The sequence below is a fragment of the Hemiscyllium ocellatum genome, chromosome 7 (genome assembly GCF_020745735.1).
Source record: "Hemiscyllium ocellatum isolate sHemOce1 chromosome 7, sHemOce1.pat.X.cur, whole genome shotgun sequence".
Classification (NCBI taxonomy): domain Eukaryota; kingdom Metazoa; phylum Chordata; class Chondrichthyes; order Orectolobiformes; family Hemiscylliidae; genus Hemiscyllium; species Hemiscyllium ocellatum.
The window spans coordinates 96873637-96901308 of record NC_083407.1 but is presented as its reverse complement, the minus strand read 5'-3'; the positions used below and the strand labels follow the sequence as shown (position 1 = coordinate 96901308).

General features: G+C 42.8%; 1 protein-coding gene across 4 annotated transcripts in view; it reads right to left on the bottom strand.

Moving 5' to 3' along the window:
• Window positions 1–27672, bottom strand: part of als2b (alsin Rho guanine nucleotide exchange factor ALS2 b) — a 125950-nt gene that overhangs the window by 73826 nt on the left and 24452 nt on the right. For all 4 annotated transcript variants that reach the window (XM_060827540.1, XM_060827542.1, XM_060827541.1 and 1 more), the window contains exons 5-8: window positions 25356–25524; window positions 17008–17104; window positions 10954–11031; window positions 463–648 (exon numbers count right to left, since the gene is read on the bottom strand). In XM_060827540.1, coding sequence (XP_060683523.1) covers window positions 463–648; window positions 10954–11031; window positions 17008–17104; window positions 25356–25524 — 530 coding nt within the window. The remainder of the gene's footprint in view (window positions 1–462; window positions 649–10953; window positions 11032–17007; window positions 17105–25355; window positions 25525–27672) is intronic.

Sequence of the window (27672 nt, the reverse complement as noted above, 5' to 3'; positions counted from 1 at the left end):
TTACATATGAAGGAAGCTCGTTCCACAAGCTAACCACCCTCTTGTCTAAATCAACACAACATCCTGGCTAAGAGCCAATTGTAATTTGTATTTTTCCTATTCTTGCGTTATCATTTTTCTTGGCAGATCATTACAATCCATTAAAAATCCATTTTAAATGTTCTAGTGGTGTGATTTCCCTTCAGTACAGTCTGTTCTGATATAACGCGATAGTTCAGTTCCTGTACGATTCCACGTTATAAGAAAAATCGGCTAATACCATTTAAGCTAATGGGACCGGATTGCATTATAGCCAATACAAGTAAGGAAAGTTCACATTCTACAAATCATGGTCTACATTCTTCAATCTTGTTATAGCCAATTCGCATTGAAGAAATGCACATTATAGCAGAACCAACTGTAATTGTCTAGGTTCATCATATATACCCAATTGAATAATAACAAATGTTAAGTTTCACTTGCCTTACTACAGTCTGCCAGAAGCATTGGTTTCTGGGTGCAAGAATGAGCACGTTCAGTGGTCCTGGTCCCTTGCGACACTTGTTGTCCACTGTAATAGACATTGGGCTGGAAGGATTCACCATCGGTCAAAAAAAGGGAATGTTCTTGCCCTGCTGCTATATCCCACACACGGACACCCTCTGGAAACTGCATGAGGAAAATATTTGAGTCAGGTTATTTGTTTTCAGAATGGCTAAATTCTACATCAATGTTCAATAGTAGCCTAGTCTCTTTAAATGTAATTCAATGTTTTTCTCCTCTCCTCTTAAGCACTGATAGTTACAGGTGCGCAGTTACATGGACAACTGACTCCTAATATAAAGCATTTTAATTTAGGAAGACATCTGAAGGGGAAAGATAGTAGAGAAAACCAGCTTTTGTGTAAAAGTCTGAAAGGATTAATACTGGAGAGCTTTAAGTACCACCTACTATGATGTTTTACAGGCTTGATGGGAGAACAGCTGAGGATCTCTGAAGAGTAAGACTTACTGTCCAGTTCCTCCTCATAAGTTTTTGTAATATCTATCATATCAGTATAACTTGTACCTAACTCACAATAAACTGTATCATTAGGAAAGCAGCTTCTCGTTAAACTATCAAGTATTTTCTCTTCCATGAGATGAAGTTTCATGAATATCTTGTTACAATTACTTGGAAATTTGGATTATAATGCAAAGCCTGAAATTTGATTTGTATTTCTATGTTGTGTACATTAAGAAGGGAGATCTGGTGTTAGTTTCATTTTAGATTTGAGATTGGTGCTGTCCTGCTTCAAGTTTATTGATGCAGGCATTTTGAATGAGGGGTTTTATAACCTTGGAGTAGAGCTTGAGGTGAACAGTTCAGTGTTTAGAGGGAGAACAAAGGAGAAGGGATGCCAAGTGGCTTGAGAGAAAATATCCAGAAATAGAAAATTGCTGGAAGTTGAGGGTAGAGAAAATCCAAGTTTGCTCTGGAAGTATTTAGAAGCGAGAAACTTATAACAGGTATGTCAACTGAACAAGGAAATGTGAAGTGGACACAGGATGACGCTTCACTGAGGTTTGAGTATCTGTGAGGTTGTTGTTGAGGGTAAAAAGGTTGAATCTTTACTTCTGACATGGACTGTTTGCTGACTGCGTGCTCATTCAGGAACATGCATGTGCACAGTTCCACACACAATACGTCACCATGTAAACTTTACATGTGGTGTCATGCAGCACAAACTGCGAAGAGATCAGGCTGAGAGATGCCATAAGCCACCAAGAAACCAGACTAGGACCTACCGCACGGTGCGGGAACATCAGGCTGAGACCCATTGAGGAACTAAGTTGGGGGGGGGGAAGAGAAGGAGACCAAATGAGCTTTGATTGGAGTGTCCTACTCTGCCGCCATCTTGACCGGAAGTTATAGGAAGGAACTTATTATTATTAAACTGGAGAGGGCTCAGAACAGATTTACCAGGAAGTCGCCAGGAAAAGAGGCTTTGAGTTATATCGATAGAACGGGACTTCTTTCATTGGAGTGCAGGAGGTTGAAGGGTGACCTAATAAAAGTCTATAGAATCATGAAAGGCCCAAATAAGGTGAATAGCTAAGGTCTTTTCCTGAAGGTGGGCAAGTTCAAAATTAGATGGCATATTTTTTAAGGTGAGAGGAGAAAGATTTTAAAAAGTACAGGAGGGGCAACCTTTTGACACAGGGAGTAGTTAGTGTGTGGAATGAACTATAGAGGACACGGTGATACAGATACAGTTTCAATGTTTAAAAGATATTTGGATAAGTACATAAAAAGGAAAGGTTTGGACAGAAATGGACTAAACACAGGCAAGAGGGTCTAGTTTAATTTGGGAACATGGTTGGCTTGGACTAGTTGGACCGAAAGGTCTGTTTCTATGCTGTGTGAATCTATGTCTCTAAATGCACAAGTGCAGTACTGTGCATGCACTGTGATTTTGAACAGGGTTCAGTGGTGGGGTGAGGGGATGGTGGAGGCAGGCAGAGAGGGGACAAGGGAAGAAATTCCTGGAGTGAGAAGGGAAGAGGTCCCAGTACTGTGAGCAGTTCTGGTTAATGAAAAGATGTGATTGAACAGGAGGGACGCACCAGGAGATTGCCTGAGTTGGAGTATTTCAGGTTAAAGGAAGGCTGGATAACTCTGGATTGTCTTCTTTAAAGCAGAGAAGGCCGAGGGTGACCTGATTGAGGGGCATGGACAAGGTAGATAGGAAGTAGCTGTTTCCCTTTGTTGAAAGATCAATCATGAAGGCACATAATTTTAGGGTGGAAGGGAGGAGGTTTAGAGGGAATTGAGGGAATTTTTTTTCACCCAGAGGGCAATGGGAATCTGAAAACTTGGGAAGGCTGTAAAGATGGGAAACCTCACAATCTTTAAAGTACATGGATGAGCACTTGAATATCATAACGTTCAAGGATTGGGGCTGAATGTTGGTTAGTGTAGATCGGTCAGCACAAACTTGATGGGCAGACGCACCTCTTCTGTGTTGTATGATACTCTGACTCTATGATTGTTTCAAATAGCTCTTCCATGGTGTGAAATAGCTTATTTTTCTTTTGTGTAAGATAAGTTTTATTTTTTAGTAAACGTACATTAGCAGCTTCCTATTCAGTGACTATCATGGTTGTCATCGATTTTGTGTTTATTTTTAAATTCATTTATTTTTAGTTCTATCTTTTTCAATCAAAATAGGCTTCATTTTGGGATTTTGCTTGTCCTGGATTATGATCAGTTGGGGTCGGAACACATACCAGATCAAGGTCTGCCTGTAGATCCCACACTAACAGGACAGCAGCAGCAAACCAAACCCAAGAGGAGCAATCTTAAATAACGTGCTGGTCAGTAGTGACAACTGCTCACAGAACGAGATCAAGTGCCAAACCTACATGGCTGTTTTGGGAAAAGTGACCAAAAGTTTGGGGAGTGAAATCTATAACAAGTAGAAAGTTGAGGTGGGAGATGCAGAAGTCGAGTGACTGGGATGGGGGAGTTACTGATGCAGGATCAAAATAATTGAATGTCCCATCAATGAAGGGAGAGTGTAGAAGTAAGGGATACAGAAAAAAGAATCTGAAACTGCCAGAAAAGATTTAGTGTTCAGGTGAGTAAGGCCATCAAGATTAGTGGATTAGCATGAATATTTTTAATACCATCTGTCTGGAGACAGGAAACCAGTGCAAATCAACAAGGGTGGAGGTGATGGACAACTGGAGTAAGTGAGGGACTGGAGGAGAAAGTGAGGACTGCAGATGCTGGAGATCAGAGCTGAAAATGTGTTGCTGGAAAAGCGCAGCAGGTCAGGCAGCATCCAAGGAACAGGAAATTCGACGTTTCGGGCATAAGCCCTTCATCATTCCTGATGAAGGGCTTATGCCCGAAACGTCGAATTTCCTGTTCCTTGGATGCTGCCTGACCTGCTGCGCTTTTCCAGCAACACATTTTCAGTAAGTGAGGGACTGCATTGGTCTCCATCATTCAGCATTAATGGGTGATTAAAACCATGGAATGCTTATTTCAGATTTTGACAGTTGACAATCGGATTGGATATTTTTAATCATCCTATTCTAAATGTGAGGTGCTGCATTTGGAAAAGCAAATCAGAGCAGGACTTACACACTTAATCGTAAGGTCCCGAGGAGTGTTGCTGAACAAAGAGACCTTGGAGTGCAGGTTCATAGTTCCTTGAAAGTGGAGTCACAGGTAGATAGGATAGTGAAGAAGGCATTTGGTATGCTTTCCTTTATTGGTCAGAGTATTGAGTACAGGAGTTGGGAGGTCATGTTGCAGCTGCACAGGACATTGGTTAGGCCACTTTTGGAATATTGCGTGCAATTCTGGTCTCCCTCCTATTGCAAGGATGTTGTGAAACTTGAAAGGGTTCAGAAACGATTTACGAGGATGTTGCTAAGGTTGGAAGATTTGAGCTATAGGGAAAGGCTGAATAGGAGATTTTCCCTGGAGTGTCGGAGGTTAAGGGATGACCTTATAGAGGTTTATAAAATGATGAGGGGCATGGTTAGGATAAATAGACAAGGTCTTTTCCCTGATGTGGGGGAGTCCAGAACTCGAGGGCATAGGTTGAGGTAAGAGTGGAAAGATATAAAAGGGACCTAAGGGGCAACTTTTTCACACAGGGGGTGATGCATGTATGGAATGAGCTGCCAGAAGAAGTGGTGGAGACTGGTACAATTACAGCATTTAAAAGGCATCTGGATGGATATTTGAATAGGAAGGGTTTAGAGGGATATGGGCCAAGTGCTGGCAAATGGGACTTGTTTAGTTAGGATATCTGGTTGGCATGGACGAGTTGGATCAAAGGGTCTGTTTCTGTGGTGTACATCTCTATGATACCAAGACACCTCTGCTGTAGATGAGACTTGAACCCACTTCCACAGCATCGCAACACTAGGAGTATGCTTCATTCCTTCATTCACTTTAATTCCATCTGACTCGGGAACTCTTTCACCTCTGAGTCTAAAGATTGTAGGTACAGGCTCCTTTATAGAGACTTTAGTCCATGTTCTTGGATGACACTTCACTGCTGCACTTTCACAGATGCCATCTTTCAGATGCAATATTAACCATTGTCCAGTGTGGGTAAATGTAAAACTTCCCATAGTATGATGTTGAAGAAAAGTAGGGAAGGCTTCCTCTTGTCCTGGCCAGTATTTAACCACCAATCATGATTTATCATGTATCTCATAATTCAGAAAATATGAAATCAAATTTAATTTGTGATTTTAAAAATATCTGGAAATCAGATGTATTGGTTATTGTAATGATGGTATAGAGGTCCTGTACCTTTAAGAGAGCTGAAAAGCTAGCAAGGCCTACCCGACACAGCACAGTGTTCTGAACAAGGTACCAATATAACATTTGGTCGAAACAGCTAGCATCAGCTGTGTTACCATGAGATAAAAGCAAATTCAAATTTGGCCAATCAGTTTAAATTATGCCTCAAGTTAGCAAAATCCAATTGAGTTTGAATTTAGTATTTTGATAATATTAAAACCAATGAAACGATCCGATGTTTTGGGGTATAGAATCGGACATTTTTGAACAGTTGAGGGAGAACTGCCAAGCCACCCACACGTACTGACTGCCAGCAGAACAGCCCTCTGAGCTATAAGAAGTTTGCGCAGCAGAACATCGAAAAGACGATGAGGAAAACCTACAGAGGAAGATACAAAGAGAAGACTCAACAGCTGACTTGTTTTGAAAGTTGAGTTTTTTTTTAATCAGACTAGTTTGTAGAGTGGGAGGTAAAAGATCGGTTTAACAGAAAGGAGTTATAAATAGTTGTTGGTTTTAATATTCTGTTGACTTCAAGAATAAAGTTGTTAATTTATACTTTAAATAGTGATTTCTGGGATAAGTCTTTGCCTCTCAAATTTTAACAGATTACAACACTAGGTGAATCTTTTCTGTGTGGCTGTTTTAGATTAGATTCAGATTAGATTCCCTGCAGTGTGGAAACATGCCCTTCAGCCCAACAAGTCCACACCGACCCTCTGAAGAGTAACCCACCCAGACCCATTGCCCTCTGACTAATGTACCTAACACTACGGGCAATTTAGCATGGCCAATTCACCGTGCCATTTTAAATTAGCAGAGGGGTTTACCCCGTGTCATAACAACATTATTCTGTGCTGGGCAGTTACTAGCCTCCAGTAAGAAATAAAGAACATTTTAACTTGTCATTTGCTGCAGCCCAAAAAAAAATCTTTATTCTGAAAGTGTGCACTCTGTAAGAAACTGAAACAAATCTGAGCAAGCCTATAAAACTGACTGATGACTCACCCTTAAAGGGACACTGTTTCAACATAACATACTCTAACTATAATACATCACAGTGGTAAGTGACCAGTACTGACATTTTTATAAAACCCATCTGCTTCCCAAACATTCTTTTTAGTGGAGAAAATGTACCAACCTTACCCAGTATGGCCTATGCATGACTCCAGAGCTATGTCAATACCTCTGAAATGGAGTTTTAGCTAGAGATCAACTGATGTAAGGTGCATTATTGAAAACAAAGCAGTAAAGACTGAAAAAAAACCTTGCACTTAGTCTACAGTCCCCTCAGATTGTCACTCACACAGGTGGATTTGATAGCAAATAGGTCAACAGTGGTGACTGACTATCTGCAGTCTGATGGGATGAACAGTATCCCTCAGTATTTATTGGTGTGAGTCTATCACTTCCTAGACCAACTTACATCATCAAAAAATATGCCACTTTTTAATGTCCATTGTCCCCTTTTTTTTATTCACACATGGGTCGTGGGCATCGCTGGCAGGCCAGGATTTTTGCCCATCCCTAGTTGTGTTTGAGAAGGTGGTGGTGAGCTGCCTTCTTGAACTGCTGCAGTCCATATGCTGTTAGTTGTTCTACATTGCCATTAGGGAGGAATTCTATGATTTTGACCCAGCTACAGCAAAAGAACGGCAATATGTTTCAAGTCAGGGTGGGGAATAGTTGGAGGGAAACTCGCATGTGGTGGTGTCCCATGAATCTGGTGCCCTTGCCCTTCTAAATGGAAGTGGTCATGGATTTGGTAGTTTCTGTCTCAGGATCTTTGATGACTACTGCAATGCATCTTGTAGATTGTACACATTGCTGCTGCTGCTGCTGCTACTGAACTTCAGTATGGAGGGAGTGGATGCTTAAGACCATAAGACATAAGAGTGGAAGTAAGGCCATTCAGCCCATCGAGTCCACTCTGCCATTCAATCATGGCTGATGGGCATTTCAACTCCACTTACCTGCATCGTCCCCATAGCCCTTAACTCCTTGTGACATCAAGAATTTATCAATCTCTGTCTTGAAGACATTAGCGTCCTGGTCTCCATTGCACTCCGCGGCAATGAATTCCACAGGCCCACCACTCTCTGGCTGAAGAAATGTCTCCGCATTTCTGTTCTGAAGTTACCCCCTCCAATTCTAAGGCTGTGTCCACGGGTCCTAATCTCCTTGCCTAACGGAAACAATTTCCTAGCGTCCACCCTTTCCAAGCCATCTTGTAAGTTTCTATTAGATCTCCCCTTAATCTTCTAAACTCCAATGAATACAATCCCAGGATCCTCAGCCGTTCCTCGTATGTTAGACCTACCATTCCAGGGATCATCCGTGTGAATCTCTGCTGGACACGCTCCAGTGCCAGTATGTCCTTCCTGAGGTGTGGGGACCAAAACTGGACACGGTACTCCAAATGGGGCCTAACCAGAGCTTTATAAAGTCTCAGTAGCACAACGGTGCTTTTATATTTCAACCTTCTTGAGATAAATGACAACATTGCATTCACTTTCTTAATCATGGACTCAATCTGCATGTTTACCTTTACAGAATCCTCGACTAGCACTCCCAGATCTCTTTGTACTTTGGTTTCATGAATTTTCTCACCGTTTAGAAAGTAGTCCATGCTTGTATTCTTTTTTCCAAAATGCAAGACCTCACATTTGCTCACATTGAATTCCATCAGCCATTTCCTGGACCACTCTCCCAAACTGTCTAGATCCTTCTGCAGCCTACCCACTTCCTCAGTACTACCTGCCTGACCACCTAACTTCGTATCATCGGCAAACTTCGCTAGAATGCCCCCCAGTCCCTTCATCCAGATCATTAATATATAATGTGAACAGCTGTGGCCCCAACACTGAACCCTGTGGGACACCACTTGTCACCGGCTGCCATTCCAAAAAATAACCTTTTATCTCAACTCTCTGACTTCTGTCAGACAGCCAATCCTCAATCTATACCAGTAGCTCACCTCGAACACCATGGGCCCTCACCTTGCTCAGCAGCCTCACGTGTGGCACCTTATAAAAGGCGTTTTGGAAGTCTAGATAGACCACATCCGCTGGGTTTCCCTGGTCTAACCTACTTGTCACCTCTTCAAAGAATTCCATCAGGTTTGTCAGGCACGACCTCCCCTTACTAAATCCATGTTGACTTGTTCTAATCTGACTCTGCTCTTCCAAGAATTTAGAAACCTCATCCTTTATGATGGATTCTAGAATTTTACCAACAACCGAGGTTAGGCTAATTGGCCTATAATTTTCCATCTTTTGTCTTGATCCTTTCTCGAACGAGGGAGTTACAACAGCGATCTTCCAATCATCCGGGACTTTCCCTGACTCCAGTGACTTTTGAAAGATCTCAACCAATGCCTCCGCTATTTCCTCAGCCACCTCCCTCAGAACTCTAGGATGTATCCCATCGGGGCCAGGAGATTTATCAATTTTAAGACCTTTTAGCTTTTCTAGCACTTTCTCTTTTGTAATGGCAACTATACTCAATTCAGCCCCCGACTCCGTTTAATTGTTGAGATATTACTCATGTCTTCCACTGTGAAGACTGCTGCAAAGTACTTATTAAGTTCTCCTGCTATTTCCTTATCTCCCATCACTAGGCTTCCAGCATCAGTTTGAAGTGGCCCAATGTCTACTTTTGCCTGTCGTTTGTTTCTTATGTATTGAAAGAAACTTTTACTATCATTTCTAATATTACTGGCTAGCCTACCTTCATATTTGATCCACTCCTTCCTTATTTCTCTCTTTGTTATCCTCTGTTTGTTTTTGTAGCCTTCCCAATCTTCTGACTTCCCATTGCACTTGGCCACTTTATAGGATCTCTCTTTTTCTTTAATACATTTCCTGACTTCCTTTGTCAGCCATGGCTGTCTAATCCCTCCCCGGATAATCTTTCTTTTCTTGGGGATGAACCTCTATACAGTGTCCTCAATTACACCCACAAACTCCTGCCATTTATGTTCTACTCTCTTCTCTGCTCGGCTCTACTTCCAGTCTATTTTCGTCAGTTCCTCTCTCATGCCCTCATAATTACCTTTATTTAACTGTAACACCATTACATCCGATTTTGCCTTCTCTCTTTCAAACTGCAGACTGAACTCTACCATATTATGATCGCTGCTTCCTAAGTGTTCCCTTACTTTAAGATTTTTTATAAAGTCTGGTTCATTAGATAGCACTAGGTCCAGAATAGCCTGCTCCCTTGTGGGGTCCATGACAAGCCGTTCCAAAAAGCCATCCTGTAAGCATTCCATGAATTCCCTTTCTTTGGATCCACTGGCAACATTATTTACCCAGTCCACCTGCGTATTGAAGTCTCCCATGATCACCGTGACCTTGCCTTTCTGACATGCCTTCTCTATTTCCTGGTACATGTTGCACCCCTGGTCCTTTTTTTTAAGTCTGCTACCAATCAAGCAGACTGCTGTGTCCTGGATGGTGTCAAGTTTCTTGGGTGTTATTGGAGCTGCAGCCAGCCAGACAATTACGGGGTTGCATCATATTCCTGACTTGTGCCTTGTAAATTATGGTCAGGCTTTGAGGAGTTAGGAGGTGAGTTACTCACTTCAGTATTGCAAGTCTCTAACCTGCTCTTGTAGCCACTGTGTTTGTGGTGAGTCCAGTTGAGTTTCTGGTGAATGGTAACCCCCAGGATGTTAATAGTGGGAGATTGAGTGATGGTAACACCATTGAATGGTAGTTAGATTAGCTCATATTGGAGATGGTCATTTCCTGGCATCCATGTGGTGCGATTGTTACTTGCCGCTCGTCAGCCCAAGCCTGGATATTGTCAAGATTTTGTTACATTTGAACACTGACTGCTTCAATGTCTGAGGAGCCATGGAAGGTGCTGAACATGGTGCAATCATTGGTGAACATCACACTCCTGATGGACAGGTTATTGAAGCAGCTGAAGATGATTGTGCCTAGGACACTACCCTGAGAAACTCCTGCAGAGATGTTCTGCAGCTGAAATGACTGAACTCCAACAACCATAACTATATTTCTATGTATCAGGTATGATCCAACCAGCAGAGAATTTTCCCCCAGATACTAATTTGTGCTAGAGTTCCTTGATGCCACACTCAGTCAAATGTGACCTTGAAGTCAAGGGTTATCACTCTTCCCTCACTTACCTCTGAAATTCAGCTCTTTTGTCCATGTTTGAACTAAGGCTGTAATGAGGTCAGGAGCTGAGTGGCCCTGGCACAACCCAAACTGGGCATCAATGAACAGGTTAAGTTTTTCCTGTAGAAGTCAACTCTCAAAAGCATAGCGTTTCCATGGGTGCCAACTGCTGCTACTGCTACCCTCACTTGTTTTGTAAGCGAGACCATCAATGTTGATAGCTTAATGAATTCTGCGCAGCAGCAAAACCTGCCCCTTTTCTGACCCAACAACTACATAATGTAACTCTACAGTGATAAGCAAAGGGGAGCCCTGGCAGATCTTCATCTCCACTCTTCAGGTTCACTGAGGCTCAGCTGAAGTCACCGAATCTAGCACTGACCAAGTATTGGGCTAGTAATCTTCAAAATGGATGCTTTATCTGGTTTATCTATGTTAACTGCTTCTGAGTATGCTTCTGTAACAGATTTTAGACATAGGTTCATATTTTTGAACTTTTTCAGCAGCTGAACTGTACCTTGACTAGGCGAGGCATGATGGTGGGTGACTCTGTGTGGCCAAGTTGTCCATGGGTGTTGCTGCCCCATGAATACACCTGTAGGAAGAAAATTGTGGATAAGAGAAATCAACTTTAGCCTTTATATGCTTACATCTCTGTGGAATACAAACCAAGCCTGAAACACTACAGAACAATTTTTAGATACTCAAGAGATTTTATGTGTTGCTCCACTTCATGAATCTCATGCATGTGCTTGTAAAACCCAAAATTGTACTTCGGTGTTCCAGGATTTTGACTTGGCAACAATGAAGGAACACGGAAATACCTCCAACTCAGGATGGTGTGTGGCTTGGAGGGGAACTTGAAGGAGGTGTGATTCCCATGCATCAGCTGTCCTTGTCCCTTGAGATAATGCAGGTCATGGGTTTGGAGATTATTTATGAAGGATCCATTGTGAATTGCTGCAATGCATCTAGTAGATGGTACATACTGCTGCCCATGTGCATCAGTTGGCAAGACAGACTCGGCAAGATGGCGGCGATTCTGTAGAACTGCTATGGACAGCTTTGCCTAACAGCCAAGGCATACTGGTGTTTTTTGCCAACCCCGGCCAACGTATATGGAGGAATTATTAGTTCAAAACCTGACAGAATATATATTTGTTAATTATTGGGAGTGGGAAGGATCAGTCGGCGAGACAGTGAATGTTGAAGGTGGTTCTGGATGATATTGAGCTTAATGACCTGGACTCATCCAGATAAGTGGAGAATGTTCCATCCCTCTTAACAACAACAAACAGTCTATCTATCCTGCAAAGTCCTCTTGACTAACATCTGAGGTGCTAGTACCAGAACTGGGAGAGCTGTTTCACCAGTCAAAAAAAAGCCTGATGTAGTCATATTCAAGGAATCATATCTCAGGCATAGTGACCCAGACAACACCATCCTAGCAATGTCCTGTTCTGCTAGCAGGATGGGCACAGTGCTGTGCAGTCAGGAGGTAGCTGTCCTCAACATGAAGTCAAACTTGACCAAGGAGTCCTTCTACTCATTATCAGGTCCCACACCCCCTCAGCTGATATATCAGTCTCCTCCTTGTTGAAAGTACTCTCATACTGAGGTTGATGAAGATGCAGACTGTATTCTGGTAAGGAATTTGAAATGACCACTAAGAGTAACTTGTTAGCACTGATACTGATCTAGATGGCCAAGTCCTAAATGACATAGCTGCTAGGGGTGGCATGGTGGCTCAATGGTTAGCACTGCTGCCTCACAGGTTCAAGGACCCAGGTTCAATTCCAGCCTCTGGTGACTGTCTGTGTAGAGTTTGCACGTTCTCACCATGCCTGTATGGGTTTCCTCTGGGTGTTCCGGTTTCCTCCCACACTCCAAAGATGTGCAGTTTAGGTGGATTGGCCATGCTAAGTTGCCCATAGTGTTAGGTGCATTAGTCAAGGGGGAATGGGTCTGGATGGGTTACTCTACAGAGGGTCAGTGTGGACTTGTTGGGCCGAAGGGCCTGTTTCCACACTGTAGGGATTATAATCATTCTTCTCATCAAACCACCTGGGTCTGCAGCAGGTGGTGAGGGACTTAACAAGAGATAAAAACATACTTGTCCTCATTTTGACCAATCTATCAAAAATGCTAGTATTGTAGCTGTACTGGATTAGCTTGGCTAGGGGAGCAGCAAGTTATGGAGCACAAGTCTTCTGGAGCTACCATTTCTGGAATACTTTCAGGGTTCATAGCCTGTACAGTATTCTGCTTTTATAAGTTCATATGTTTATAAGATATAGGAGCAGAATTAGGACGTTATGGTCTACTGAGTACGCCACCATTCAATCATGGCTGATATGCTACTCAACTCCATTTTCCTGCCTTCTCCCCATAACCCTTCAACCCATTACTAATTAAAAATCTGTCTAACTCCTCCTTAAATTTACTTACTGTCCCAGCATCCACTGCATTTTGAGGTAGCCTATTCCACAGATACACAACCCTTGGGAGAAGTATTTTCTCCTCAACTCTGTTGCTACCCTTTATCTTAAGACTATGACCTCTCGGCTTAGAATGCTCCACACAAGGAAGTGTCTGCTCCACATCTATTTTATCCAGACCTTTTATCATCTTGGATACCTCAATTTGATTTCCCCTCATTCTTCTAAATTCCAGAGAGTATAGGCCTAAACCATTCAATCTCTCTTCCTACAACAAACCCCTCTCTTTGGGATCAATCTCGTGAACTTTCTCTGAACTGCCTCCAATGCCACTATATCTTTCCTCAAATAAGGGGTCCAAAACTGTGCACAATACTCCAGGTGCAGTCTCACCAATGCTTTGAATAGCTGCAACAATACTTCCTTACCTTTTTATATTCTATAAAAGCCAACATTCCATCTGCTTTCTTTATTATTTGCTGGACCTGCAGTTTTCTGCAACTCATGAACAAGCACATCAGATCCCTCTGCACCGAGCACCACAAAGTCTCTCCCCATTAAGATAAGAGGTCACCTTCCCGTTTTTTTGACCCAAATGGATGACTTCGCACTTATCCATATTAAACTTCATTTTCCACATTTTAGCCCACTCTCCTAACCCATCTATATCCCATATGTAAGGTTCTTATTTTCTCATTGCAATTTATCGTCCTGTCTATTTTTGTGTAGTCTGCAAATGTGGCCACACAGCCTTCTATCCCTGTATCCAATTCATTAATTTAGATTGTAAATAGCTGGGGCCCAAGGACCGAATCCTGCGGCACCCCACTAGTTACGTCTTGCCATTCAGAGAAAAAAAATTTATCCTGACTCTCTGTCTTCTGTCCATCAGCCAATCATCTTTCCAAGCTAATAAGTTAACCCAATCCCATATGATCCAACCTTCTGAATTAACCTTTTGTGTGGCATTTTATCAAACGCCTTCTGGAAGTCCAGATAGTTTTCTCTATATCATGTAGAGTGAATCAAATTGGCTAAATAATGGCATTGCAATGCTGGGGAGGTCAGGAGGACCCCACCTAACACTTCTTGCCGAAGGTGAATGTAAATACTTCAGGCTGGTGATTTGCACTGATGCACTGGGCTTCCCCATCACTGAAATGAATATCTGTGGAGACACACCTCCGGTGAAGTATTTCATTGTCTACCTCCATTCACAACTGGATATGGTTGGAAGCAGAGCTTAGATCTGATCCATTGGTTGTGGGATTGCTTAGTTCTGTTTACTGCATACTACTTGCTATCAAGGAGTCTTGTATTGTAGCTTCATACTTCATCTTTTAGATATACTTGGTGCTGCTCCTGGCATCCCCCTACATTCTTCACTCAGGCAGGAATTTGATCAGCTTGATGGTAACGTTGACGTCAGGATAGGCTAATTCACAAGGTTACAGATTTTGGTTGAATACAATTCTGCTCCTGATAGCTCAAGGCATCTCATGGTAGCCCAGTCTTGAGTGCTTGGTATATTCTGCTGGTTAAAAGTGCAGCAGGTCAGGCAGCATCCAAGGAACAGGAAATTCGACATTTCGGGCACAAGCCCTTCATCAGGAAGGGCCCTTCCTGATGAAGGGCTTGTGCCCAAAACGTCGAATTTCCTGTTCCTTGGATGCTGCCTGACCTGCTGCACTTTAACCAGCAACACATTTTCAGCTCTGATCTCCAGCATCTACAGACCTCACTTTTTACTGCTTGGTATATTCCAAGTCTATCCCACTTAGCTTAGTGGTCGTGCCATACAACATGATGAAGAACATCCTCAATGTGAAGATGGAGGTTTCATCTCCAGAAGAGCTGTGCAATGGCCACTCCTACCATTACTGCATTGGACAGAAGCATGTGCCTGAGGTAGATTAGTGAGGACAAGCTCAAGGGTGTTTCTCCATCTTGTTGGTTGCCTACCACCTGCCATAGATCTGTCCAGCAGCCCTTGTTCTTTAGGACTCGATGAGCATGGTCATCATTAGTGCTACCAAGTACTCTTGGTGCTGGACATTAGAATCTCCCACCCAGAGTGTATCCTGTGCCAATGGCATCTTTGTTGCTTCCAATTTGTGCTCAACATGAACTGGTTCTGATCTAATGGCTGATTGGATTCAGTACATCATAACCATCAAGACATTTTCTTGGCCACATATACAAACTTACAAATTAGGAACTGGAATGGGCCATTTAACCCCTTGAGCATACTGTTATTTGATAAAGTCTTGGTTGATCTGACTGTAAACTCAAATCTGCATTGCTACCTAACACTGATCCAATGTTTGATCCCCTTCCTAATCAAGGATCTATACTTCTGCCTTAAAAAATTCAAGCTCTCTGATCACTGTCTTTTGTTGGAAGAGAGATGCAAAGACTCTCAATTTGCTGAGAAAATTATTTTTTCCTTGTCAATGTCTTGAACAGGTGATGCCTTATTTTTAAACAATCACCCCTAGCAAGCTCACAGTTGGCATGGTGCCATATGATTTCATGGGGTCTGGAGTAAATCGGCGAAGACTCCCAGGGCAACATCTTCTGACTGTTGAACCACTATGCCGTTACCTCTGTTGGTCTGCACTGCCAGCGTCCTGGTGTTAGACACTGCAAGGGGTATTTAAAGATGTAATTTATTGAACATGACTGTCAAGCTGACATTTAACTTGTCTGTTGGACTGTACTCCCAGGTTTGACATAAGCCCCTACATGTTAGTAAGGAAGACACTGTAGGCTCAACAAGGCTACATTCACCATTTAATTTTCGAGTGCCCAGGTCTAATCTCATTTTATGTTTAGACTTCACAGTGGCTTGATACAACTGAGTGGATTGCTCAGCTGTTTCAATGGCAGTAAAGATTCCACTGCCTTGTAGTCTGTCTCTAGTTACACTTGATCAAGTGTGTGGTGCTGGAAAAGCACGGCAGGTCAGGCAACATCCGAGGAGCAGGAGGATCAATGTTTCGGGCATAAGCCCTTCGTCAGGACTGAGAAATGATGAACACTTTCTCCCTGCAGTTACACTTAGGCCATTTCAGGTAAGAATGGCAAATTTTCTTCTGTCTTTTGTTCCTCTGTCACACCTATAACCAATATTCCCAGTTCACTTTAGCTAACTCTTTGCCTTCAAGTACTTCTTTTTTAAACAAATTAACACACTGGACTTAGATTCATACTTCTTAACCATGAAATGAATGAATGTGAAAATCTATCATCATGTAGCTGCCACCTAGAGACTCCTTTCCTGTGGGGTCGTTAACTAATCCTGTTACATTGCACCTTACCAGGTCTCAGAGCCCGTTCCCTTGCATGGGAATGTACTGCTCTAAGAAATTGCCCCAAAAATAGTGCATGAACTCATCTTTCAGGCTAATCTGTCCTATTCAATTTATATGAAGATTGAAGTAATCCATGATTATTGCATTAAAACTCGTTATACTGCCTGTCTGCCCTTATTTATGAACATCTGTCCCATCATTTTCAGGTCAAACCATGTCTGTCATAGAGTGAAACAGCACAGAAATAGACCGTCCATGCCAAATTAACTAGCCCCACCTGCCTGTTCCTGGCCCATAGCCTTCCAAACCTTTCCTACTCATGTAATTATCCAAATGTTTTTTAATCGTTGTAACTGTACCCACCACTTCCACAGGAAGTTCATTCCAGACGCCAACCACCCTCTGTGTAAAACATTTGCCCCTCATGTCTTTTTAAAATCTTTCTCGTCTCATCTTAAAAGTGCGCCCTCTCATCTAGAAATCCCCCACACTCGGGAAAAGACAACAACTATTAACCCTATCTATGCCCCTCATTATTTTACAAACTTCTATAAGGTCATCTCTCAATCTCCTATGCTCCAGTGAAAAAGACCCAGCCTTTCTTTATAACTCAACCTTCCATACACAGCAACATCCTGGTAAATCTCTTCCGAATCCTGTCCAGCTTAATAGTATCCTTGCTATAACTGGGAAACCAGAACTCATCACAGTATTCCAGAAGAGGCCTCACCAATGTCCTGTTTGCTTAAACAAGGTACTTCCTAGATGTCTCAGCTTAAAGACACTTAAGAAAAATGGAGCAACTGGTATGAATCTTACCTGTGACCTAGCAGTTAAAGCCAATGAGTGATATGCACCAGCCACCACCTGGATCACTTCTTTATTGCTCAGGCTCTTGATGCACAGGGGTTGAAGTCTAGAGACAGGACAAGAACTTTGTTATTGCATGAGAGAAAGCACTGCTCACTGCTGTAACTGACAGTCAAATCCATCATCAATCATCGTGCTCAGTATTCACAATGGTGCTATGACGAATCAGTGACTTTTAAAAAACATTCACTCATGGAATGTGTGCATCACTGGCTGGCCAGCATTCATTATCTGCCCAAACTGTCCCTGAAAAGGTGGTGGCGAGCTGCCCTCTGAAACTGCTGCAGTCCACGTGCTGTAAAGTTGACCTACTATGCCATAAGGGAGGGAACTCCAGGATTTTGGCCCAGCAAAGGAACAGCGATATATTTTCAAGTCAGGGTGGTGAGTGGCTTGGAAGGGAACTTGCACCTGGTGATGTTCCCATGTGTCTGCTGCCACTGTCCTCTGGAAGGAAGTAGTCATAGATTTGGAAGGTGTTGTCTAAGGATCTTTAATGAATTCCTGCAGTGCATATTGTAGGTTCTACTACTGAGTGTCGATGGTGGAGGGGGTGGAGATGTGGTGCCAATCAAATGGGCTGCATATCCTGGATGGTGTCAAGCTTTTTTGGGTTTTGTTGGAGCTGCACCCAACTTTTGTAGGTGGTTGGCACACTTTGGGGAGTCAGGGGGTGTGTAATTCGCTGCAGTATTCTTAACCTCTGACCTGTTCTTGTGTTTATGTAGCAAATCCAATTGAGTTCCTGATCAAAGGTCACCCCCAGGATATTGTTAGCGGGGGAATTAGTAATGGTAACACCACTGAATGTCAAGGGACGGTAGTACGATTGTCTCTTGTTGGAGATGGTCATTTCCTGCCATTTGTGTGGTGCAAGTTTTTACTTGCCACTTGTCATCTCAAGCCTGGATATCATCCAGAACTTGTTGCATTTGAACATGGACTGCTTCAGTATCTGAAGAGTCGTGAAAGATGCAATCATCGATAAACATCCCCACATCTGTGTTTGTGATGGAGGCAAGGTCTGCTCAATGTAGTGCCAGGCCAGATGGTCCCATTGCTAGTCAGAGTGACTCAGATGCGGCTGTTGTTTGAGATTTTACAAGTGATTGGTATTGTTCTACATTAGAAAGTGCAGGGTTTTAAAATAAGATTACAATAGCAACTTATAGTTGTTTTAATCAAGGTGGTTCACTAGAGAATAATCAAAAAAAAGTTTAATTCATGCCATTTTAGGCTGGAGAGGTAGGTTTCAAGGGGCATTGAAAGGATGTAATGAGGCAGAGAGGTTTTGTGAGGAAAGTTGAGAGCTCTGGCCCAGGCTGCTGAATGCAGAGTCACCCATAATGAACTATTAGAATCAGGTTGCTGAGTAATGATAGGTAACCTCCTGGGAGCGAGGTCAGGAGCACATTGAGCAAATAAATGAACGAAGCCCATTTGTCTATACCTTCTCTTAGGAGAAAGTGAGGACTGCAGATGCTGGAGATCAGAGTCAACAGTGGGGTGCTGGAAAAGCACAGCAAGTCAGGTAGCATCTGAGGAACAGGAGAATCGACGTTTCGGGCAAGAGCCCCTCATCAGGAATGAGGCTTGTGAGCCGAGGGGGTGCAGAGATAAATGGGAGGGGGGCAGTGCTGGGAGGAAGGTAGCTCAGAGTGTAATAGGTAGACAGAGGTGCCCATGGCTACCCCTTTCACCTGGAGGAAGTGGGAGAATTCAAAGGTGGAATTACTGAGATGGAGGACCAGTTCAGCCAAACGAATGAGAGTGTCCTGGTGGGGATGCCAGGAGAAGAAGAAACGGAGGCCTTGGAGGCCCTCGTCATTGCAGATGGAGTGTACAGGGACTGGATATCCATGGTGAAGATGAGGCGTTGGGGACCCGGGAAACAAAAGAATTGGAGGAGTTGGAGGGCATGGATGGTGTCCCAAACGTATGTGTCCCTAACCGGTGGGAAAGTACATAATCGAGGTATGTGGAGATGAATTCCATGGGACATGAGCAGGCTAACATGATGGGTCGGCTGGGGTAGTCAGGCTTGTGGGTCTTGGGTAGGACGTAAAACCGGGAGGTGCAGGTTCCCGGACTGTGAGTTTGGAAGCTGTGGATGGGAGATCACTTAAGGTGATGAGGTTGTGTACGGTCTGGGAGATGATGGGTGCCAGATGGTGCCCGCCCACTTCCAAGGACCCCTTCTCCAACTTCCAACACACCCCATCCACCTGGACACCCCATGCCGGTCTGATAACCACCCTCAAGGGATCTCTCATCCACACCACCCGATTCTACCTCCTACCCAAGATTCACAAGCCTGACTACCCTGGTTGACCCATCATCTTGGCCTGCTCATGTCCCACCAAACTCATCTTCACATACCTTGATACTGTCCTATCACCCCGGTCCAGGAACTTGCCACATTCATTCGGGACACCACCCACACCCTCCACCTCCTCCAAGACTTTAGTATCCCTGTCCCCAACGTCTCATCTTCACCATGGATATCCAGTCCTTGTACACTTCCATCTGCAATGACAAGGGACTCCAAGGCCTCCGTTTCTTCCTCTCCTGGCGTCCCCACCAGCAGACTTCCACTGACGCTTTTGTTCGTTCGGCTGAACTGGTTTCAACCTCAATAATTTCCCCTTTGAAACCTCCCACTTCCTCCAAATGAAAGGGGTAGCCATGGGCACATGCATGGGCCCAGTTATGCCTGTCTCTTTGTCAGTTACGTAGAACTGTCCATCTTCTGCAGGTTTACTGGCACCATTCCCCACCTATTTCTCCACGACATTGATGATTGTATCGACGCCACCTCGTGCTCCCACGAGGAGGGTGAACAGTTCACCAACTTCACCAACACATTCCACCTTGACCTGGAGTTCACTTGGACCATCTCAGCCACCTTCCTCCTTTTCCTGGACCTCACCATCTCCATCAACGGTGACCAACGCAACACAGACATCTTCTACAAACCCAGCGACTCCCACAGCTATCCGGACTACACCTCCTCCCACTGTGCCTCCTGTAAAAGTGCTATCCCTTATTCCCAATTCCTCTGCCTCCACCGCAAATGATCCCAGGAGGACCAGTTCCACCACAGAACACACCAGATGGCCTCCTTCTTCAAAGACCGTAATTTCCCATCCCACATAGTCGATGATACCTCCCAGCGCATCTCATCCACTCCCGCACCTCTGCCCTCAAACCCCACCCTTTCCACCGCAACAAGGACAGAACCCCCCAGTCCTCACCTTCTATCCCACCAACCTCTGTATACATCGCATCATCCTCCACCATTTCCGCCACCTACAAACAGACCCCACCACCAGAGATATATTTCCCTCCCCTCCCATATCTGCTTTCCATAGAGACCATTCCCTCCGCGACACTCTTGTCAGGCCCACGCACCCCACAAACCCACCCTCATCTCCCCAGCACCTTCCCCGGCCACAGCAGGAATTGTAAAACATGCGGCCACACCTCCCCCCCCTCACCTCTGTCCAAGGCCCCAAATGAGCCTTCCACATCCATCAGAGTTTCACCTGCACTTCTACACGTCATCCACTGCTTCCGATGTGGTCTCCTTTACGTTGGGGAGACAGGACGCCTATTTCCACAGCACTTCAGAGAACATCTCCGGGACACCCGCACCAACCAACCCCACCGCCCCATGGCCGAACACTTCAACTCCTTCTCCCACTCTGCTAAGGACATGCATGCAGGTGATGGGCCTCCTCCATCCCCACACCCTCACCACCCGATGCCTGGAGGAAGAACGCAGCATTTTCCACCTTGGGACCCTCCAACCCCACGGCATCAATGTGGATTTCACCAGTTTCCTCACTTCCCCTCCCCTCACCTTATCCCAGTTCCAACTCAGCACCACCCTCATGAACTGTCATATCTGTCCATCTTGCTTCCCACCTATCTGCTCCACCCTCTTCTCCGACCTATCACCATTGCCCCTGCTTCCATCTACCTATCGCACTCTGAGCTACCTTCCCCCCAGCCCCAAACCCTCCCTCCCATTTATCTCTCCACCCCATTGGCTCACAAGCCTCATTCCTGATGAAGGGTTCTTGCCTGAAATGTCGATTCTCTTGCTCCTTGAATGCTGACTGACCAGCTGTGCTTTTCCAGCACCCCAACCTCGAAGTTGGCCATGCTAAATTGCCCACAGTGTTCAGGGATGTGCAGGTTAGGTGCATTAGTCAGGTGTAAACATAAGGTAGGAGAATGAGTCTGAGTGGGTTATTCTTCTGAGGGTGAGGCCAAAGGGTCTGTTCCCACAGCGTAGAGTTTCTATGATTCTATTTACTGTACTATATTGTTCTATGTTCTATGCAATCTCATAGAATTGACAAAGGAGTTAAGAGGTAGACATAAGGCAGACATAATTAACACAATTGGCAAAGTGTCTGGGATTGCGGAAATAAGAAGAACAAGGTAAACCAAGTGGTAAATCACTTGAGTTCACAAGAATCAAGTTTACAGTAAACTAGCTTAAATGGAAAAGGAAATTTAAAAAGCATGAAAGGCATTTGGAACTTGAACAAAAGAAACAATAGAGACAGTAGAAGAGGTAATTTAAGAGCCTGGAACTGGAGTTCAGGGGAGAGAAAGGAATAAAGTGAAAGAGTTGTAGTGACCGTATCTTTTTTGAAAGCTACAGTTATAAAAAGAGGATGCAGAGGAAAGGTCTGATGAGCAAAACCTAGTCATAACCTGAAGTCCAGTAAGAAATGTGTGAATTCTTATAGACCCTATTGAAATTTGAGGAAAAGGATGTGCAGATATCCTTTATGTTATTTGAAAAAGTAACAAAATAAATGGAGCGACTGAAGGAAAACTGGAAACTGTCCATGAGTCAATCTGGGCGGATACAGTATTTGAGAGTTGTGCATCACTGTCAGAAACTGTTTTGATGGATTATGATGCAATAAAAGAAAGGCTATTCTGGGTGCATATGAGTTAGTTCCTCAAACACAAATGCAAAAGATTTTGAAACTTTAGGGAACAGCTGGGGTATAGTCCGACAGATCCTAGTCACCCTATGCTTTGGGATTTACATATTAATCAATCAAAACTTGCATCCCCATTCTAAATGGTTCAAGACTTAACAGCCATCTAGGTTTGTCTAACACATCATATCAGCTGTATGACACTTTGATCTTTTACTTATAAATTCTGTGCCTTATGTATCCTGCTCCAATAGCTACCTGATGAAGGCGAAGTGCTCTGAAAGCTTATACTTTCAAATAAACATGTTGGACTATAACCTGGTGTGGTGTCATCTTTAACTTCGTTCACCAAAGAAGCACAATGAATGTCAGCAGGGTATTTAAATGTAGACTGCCTCACTGCTGAGGTTGATCCTCTCCTTACTGAATATCTATATGGCATTTTCTGACAGTACAACCTGCAAAGTAATCAGCAGCCTTGGTGAATGTCGGCCATAGTTGTACACAGACCCCTGTCTGAAACTAATGGACCGAGGCCAGCCCCTTTTAGATCCAAACTGTAGACAGTGGAACCCCGGAATATACAAATTAGGAACAGAATGCCATTCAGCCCATTGAACCTGCTGTCCAAAGCAATCGTAGCTAATCAGATTTAGCCTTGACTTAACATTCCTGTTTATGTAACATTTTGGCTCCCTTGCTAGTCAAGAATCTATCTACCTCCACTGTAAAAATATTTAATGATTCTGCTTTCACACACTCTGGAGAAGGGTTCCAAAGACTTGACTTTCCTGAGAGAACATGAGACTAATCTCCATCTTCAATGGAAGACCTCTTAGTCCCCTAGTCCTCTCCCACAAGTGAAATGCCCTTTGAGCATCCACCCTGTCAAATCCCCTCAGGATCTTTTTTATATCTCAGTAAGGCTTTCATTCAGAACTCTAATGGAAACTGGCCTCACCTTTATAACCTTTCCTCCCAATACTCCCATTCCAGATCAGTCCAATAATCCTTCTCTGAATAGTTTCTAATGCCTTTAAATAAGATCAAAACTGCACTGCAAGTGAGAACAAGAGGAGACCATTCAGCCCTCTAAGCCTATTCAATCACACAGTTATATGTTTCTGATCTGCATCTGTACCTGCCTTGGTTCCAAAACCCTTGATACCCTTCCCAACAAAAACACCCATCTCTTTTTTTTTAAAACAGTTTCAATTGACCAGTCTCAACTGTTTTCTGAGAGTTCCATACTTATACTTTATCTGTGAGAATTGTGTCCAAGCATCATCCTGCAATGGCATAGCCTTAATTTTAAGATTAGTACCCTTATTCTGGTCTCTCCCACCACAGGACATAGTTGTCTCAATTGTTTAAGATATCGTACTCCATAATGAATATGTTCTCAGAGGTATAACTTGGGAATCAGATGTTCCTAATTATCGTACAATTAACTCTCAACGTAGATGTAACTCATATAGACCCAGGGTAATTATAACTCAAAATGCTAACTGAATAAGGTTCAGCGTTTGAATGAAGAAAATGCAATGAGTTTTTGGTTGAGCCTGGTGATCTGCAGCTTAATCAGTAAAAGATTTAAGTTGTTCTTATTTCTTATTTGAAAAGATGCTTTTACCTACTTTGATTTAAGGGAAATTAATGGTGGAATGATTAAGTCAGGAGTAGTAGTTCATTAATTTCGTTAGAGATAGGAATTATTCACATGGATCCCAAAATTAAATCAAAAGATATGGTTGTTTAAAAAGCAACATGGTTATCGGGCATTTCTAATTGGCACATCATGTCACAATGCTAGGGAGGTGAGTTGTGGAGCTTAGGGAGGTTCTTAGATTTTACTTGTTGGTTTTGATTTGCAGAAGTTGGCAGTCATTCATTCAGTTTTTGGACAAACTAGTGTTGGGCAAATAAGGACAAGGAGATAAATGTGTGGCTCTAAACTTGGTGTGGGTGAATAATTTTCAGATCACTGAGCACTGACAACACTACTGGGGTAGAAGGGAGCTGTTCCAGTGTGACGGGCTACACTTAAACCATCTTGGGACAGTGCCCTGGCAAATCGGACAACAAGGCTTGTACAAAGGCCTGTAAACTAAATAGCATACAAAAAAGGCAGCCAATAAGATCAAAGGGGGGAAAAATTGCAAGAGGTAAAATCGATGGCTCTTTGCTTGAGTACACTTAGTATTCAGAATAAAATAAATGAGTTAACAGCACAAATATAGATTAATGGAAATGGTCATATAGGTATTATAAGACATGTTTACAAAAATGAGAACTAAATATTCAAGGGTACGTGATTGTTCAAAAAGACAGACCTTTGTTAGTACTAGATGGTGGAGATCAGAAATAACAGAGGGAAGAACACAGGGATGGGGAGAAGATTTTAAAAATGGAACATTAAAAATGTTATTTAAGTGGAGAATGCCACAGCATTGAGGGATTTGGGGTTCCTTGTACATGAATCACAAAAAGCTAGCATACAAATTCAGTTAATAGGGAAGGTAAATCAATGATGACCTATATTTCAAAGAGAATGGAGCATAAAAATAGGGAACACTACATTCAACCAGACTTTGCAAAACCAAAAAAAAATGCGTATTGTTAGAGGTGATTGTGAGTTTGTGCAGCACTTCAACAATCCTGAGTGTACTATTTATGACACTATGATCAAACTTAAGACAGTCAAGCTTTTAATGGGCACATTTATGCTGGCTCAAACTGATATTCATATGCCAGGACAAGTTTTCTGCAAACAAATAGAATAAGTCCAAACCTTATCTTTTCTGAATCGCCAAGGAGCTGGGGGGGAACCTATAGTTTTCCTGTTGCTTTCTACGTGGTAATACCTTGACAAATTTTAGTCGGTTTGCCAACCAATTCGTCTCCTTTGTTTTTTTAAACTCTCATATCGTTGTTTGTAATCTTTTCAAATTGGACATTTTTGAGTTTGTTCTGAGTGCAAGAATGAAAAGCTTCAACTGCATGTCTTCCTTCAGCAATATCTGTGATCGATCTTGGGTTTAAAGTCAATGACGTTATTTCCCAACACTAAACAAATGTGCCACAGTTTTCCCCAATCATTTAATTTCTTGATGGCCAATATACTTTTGTAACTTACTGCCCAACCTGAAGCATTTATTGTACCACCTAATTCAGTGCCATCATCACACTCAGGATTATATGGTACTTAGTCACCTTTGATTAAACTGAGGTGGTTTGAAATACAACTTTGTTTTGAAGACGTCATAAGGCAGGAAGCAAAGTAATATTATTTCAAGGATGCTGTTTATCTGTCGATGATTGAACTCCTGTTACCTGGGAAGGACATCTCCATGACCCAGTTGACCCTCTTTGCCTCGTCCCCAGCTCCATAACTCCGTCTGTAAGGAAGGAAGGTGTACAGCTACCTCACTCCCAGGCGTTGGGGTCAGGCTCACTGATCGAATTCTTGCACGTCCTGCTCTTCTGAGAAGTCTTGGGGAAACTGAAAGAAAAAGACACAATCACTTGTAGATGTCAGGTGACTACAGGAGCTCTTGCTGCCCTGACACTATCCTATCACAGACAATTGCAATTTTAAGGCAAATATTCTTTAGTTTCTGTTTGAAAGATACTTCCATTCTTCTTATCAAAGTAAATAACCTCACAATTTTCCACATGGTATTCCACCTGTTACTTTTTTGTCCACTCTCCTAGCCTGTCAAAGCCCTTCTGCAGCTTCCTGCCACCTCGATACTACCTGTCCTCACCTATCTTTGTCATCTGCAAACTTTGCAACAATACCCTCAGTTCCTTTGATTAGATCATTAACGTATAACGTGAATAGCTGTGGTCCCAAGTGGAGCTTATGCAGAACTCCACTAGTCACAGGCTTCCAGCCTGAAAAAGATCCCTTCATCCCCACTCTCATCTATCTGCACCTAACATCATAGGCTCTTAATTTAGTTAGCAGCCTTCTGTATGGCATCTTGTCAAAAGCCACTGGAAACCCAAATAAATCACGCCCATGACTCTCCTTTGTCTAACTTTCTTGTTACTTCCTTAAAGAATTAGACTTAATACATTGTCCAATATCTGTAAATATCTTCATCACTCATTCACAGATCCTTGAATCTGCTTAACGTTCTCCAGTAAATATTTTTCTTTAAACTACAATGAATTGTAAACCATGTAAAACTTTACTATTCCGAGTATCACAAGCAAGGCACCTCTCTTGCACTTTCTAACAAATTGAATTTCAAAACACAAAAAACAAAAAAGTCTCAGTGATACCAGCCTGCTGCCTTAACACTGGCAAAAAAATCAGATTTGAATAGAACAGTCCTTCGATTACATGTTGGAACACATAACATTAAAGATACATAATCTGTGTCAGGCATTCACATGATTTAAAATTCATATGTATCTTCACCAATACTGCTGCATATCAAACATATTTAAATCTACAGGATAATGATCAGGAAATTTAATCCACAGAAATGTTAAGTGAAGCATTAGAGGAGGATAAAACTGCAGAGAGAGGAGGATAAAACTGCAGAGAACTGTATATTAATTGGTAAAAGTATAAAAGCATTGGTTTCACAGAAACATGGTTTCAGACATTAAGAGAGGAAATAGGTAACACTGTAAAAATCCTAGTTTTCCAGGCTGGAGTGAAAATTTTTGATTTATTCACAGAGCACTTACCTCTAAATTGAAATATTTTTGTTAGGCATTATTGTTTTTATGAAGGTTCGAGCTTTTTTGTTTTATATAACAAAGGGCGCAGAGCACAGAAATTATTGATGCTAAGACCATTACAACTAAGTGGCTCTGTCACAGTCAGAATAATCTTGGTTAGAGACAAAAAAACTGCAGATGCTGGAATCCAAAGTAGACAGGCAAGTGTTAGATTTTGGACGCATTACCAATATCCTTGGTTTAGTCCTGCGGTATGGGATAAGATACAGATAAAGCACCCTCTAAACTCCCATCAAGCTGATTCATGAGACAGAGACTGATGACATGGTCTCACACAATAGATGAACATTAATGCAGTGAAGTGTGAGGTGACACATTTTGCAAATAGAAATGTGGTAATGTAAACCAATAGCATAATTTTTAAAAGGAAATTGGAAGGGTTTAGCAGCAATTACTGGGTGGACCCAGTTACAGAACTTTAAATGCAAGACACCGTTCCCCAACAGCCATTGTCAGTTAGCAAGGACAATGGATATGGCTGATAGGACTTCTGTCATTACAGAACCGAAAGGTGGCTGTTATGTCTGCTCCATTTCTTTGCAAGAACAATTTGGCTAGTCCCATAGCCCTGTGAATTCTTCGTAGCCCTGCAAATTATTCTCCCATTGGTACTAAATTGAATCCAAGCAAGCATGCGAGATGGGTTCAGGTTAGTGAAAAGTGGAATTGCAGAGCTGAAGGGGCCTAATTTTAATAAAGAATTGCATCAACCACAGTATAGCAATTCCTCTGTACTGCATTGAAATGTCAGCCTAGTGGCTCTGACATCCATCATTATGAAGTGCTTCGAGGGGTTATTAATGGCACACATTGACTCCAGCCTCCCAGATGGCCTTGTTCTGCTACAATTCACCTATCGTCACATCCTGATCAAAGTGCACAATGCTGAGAT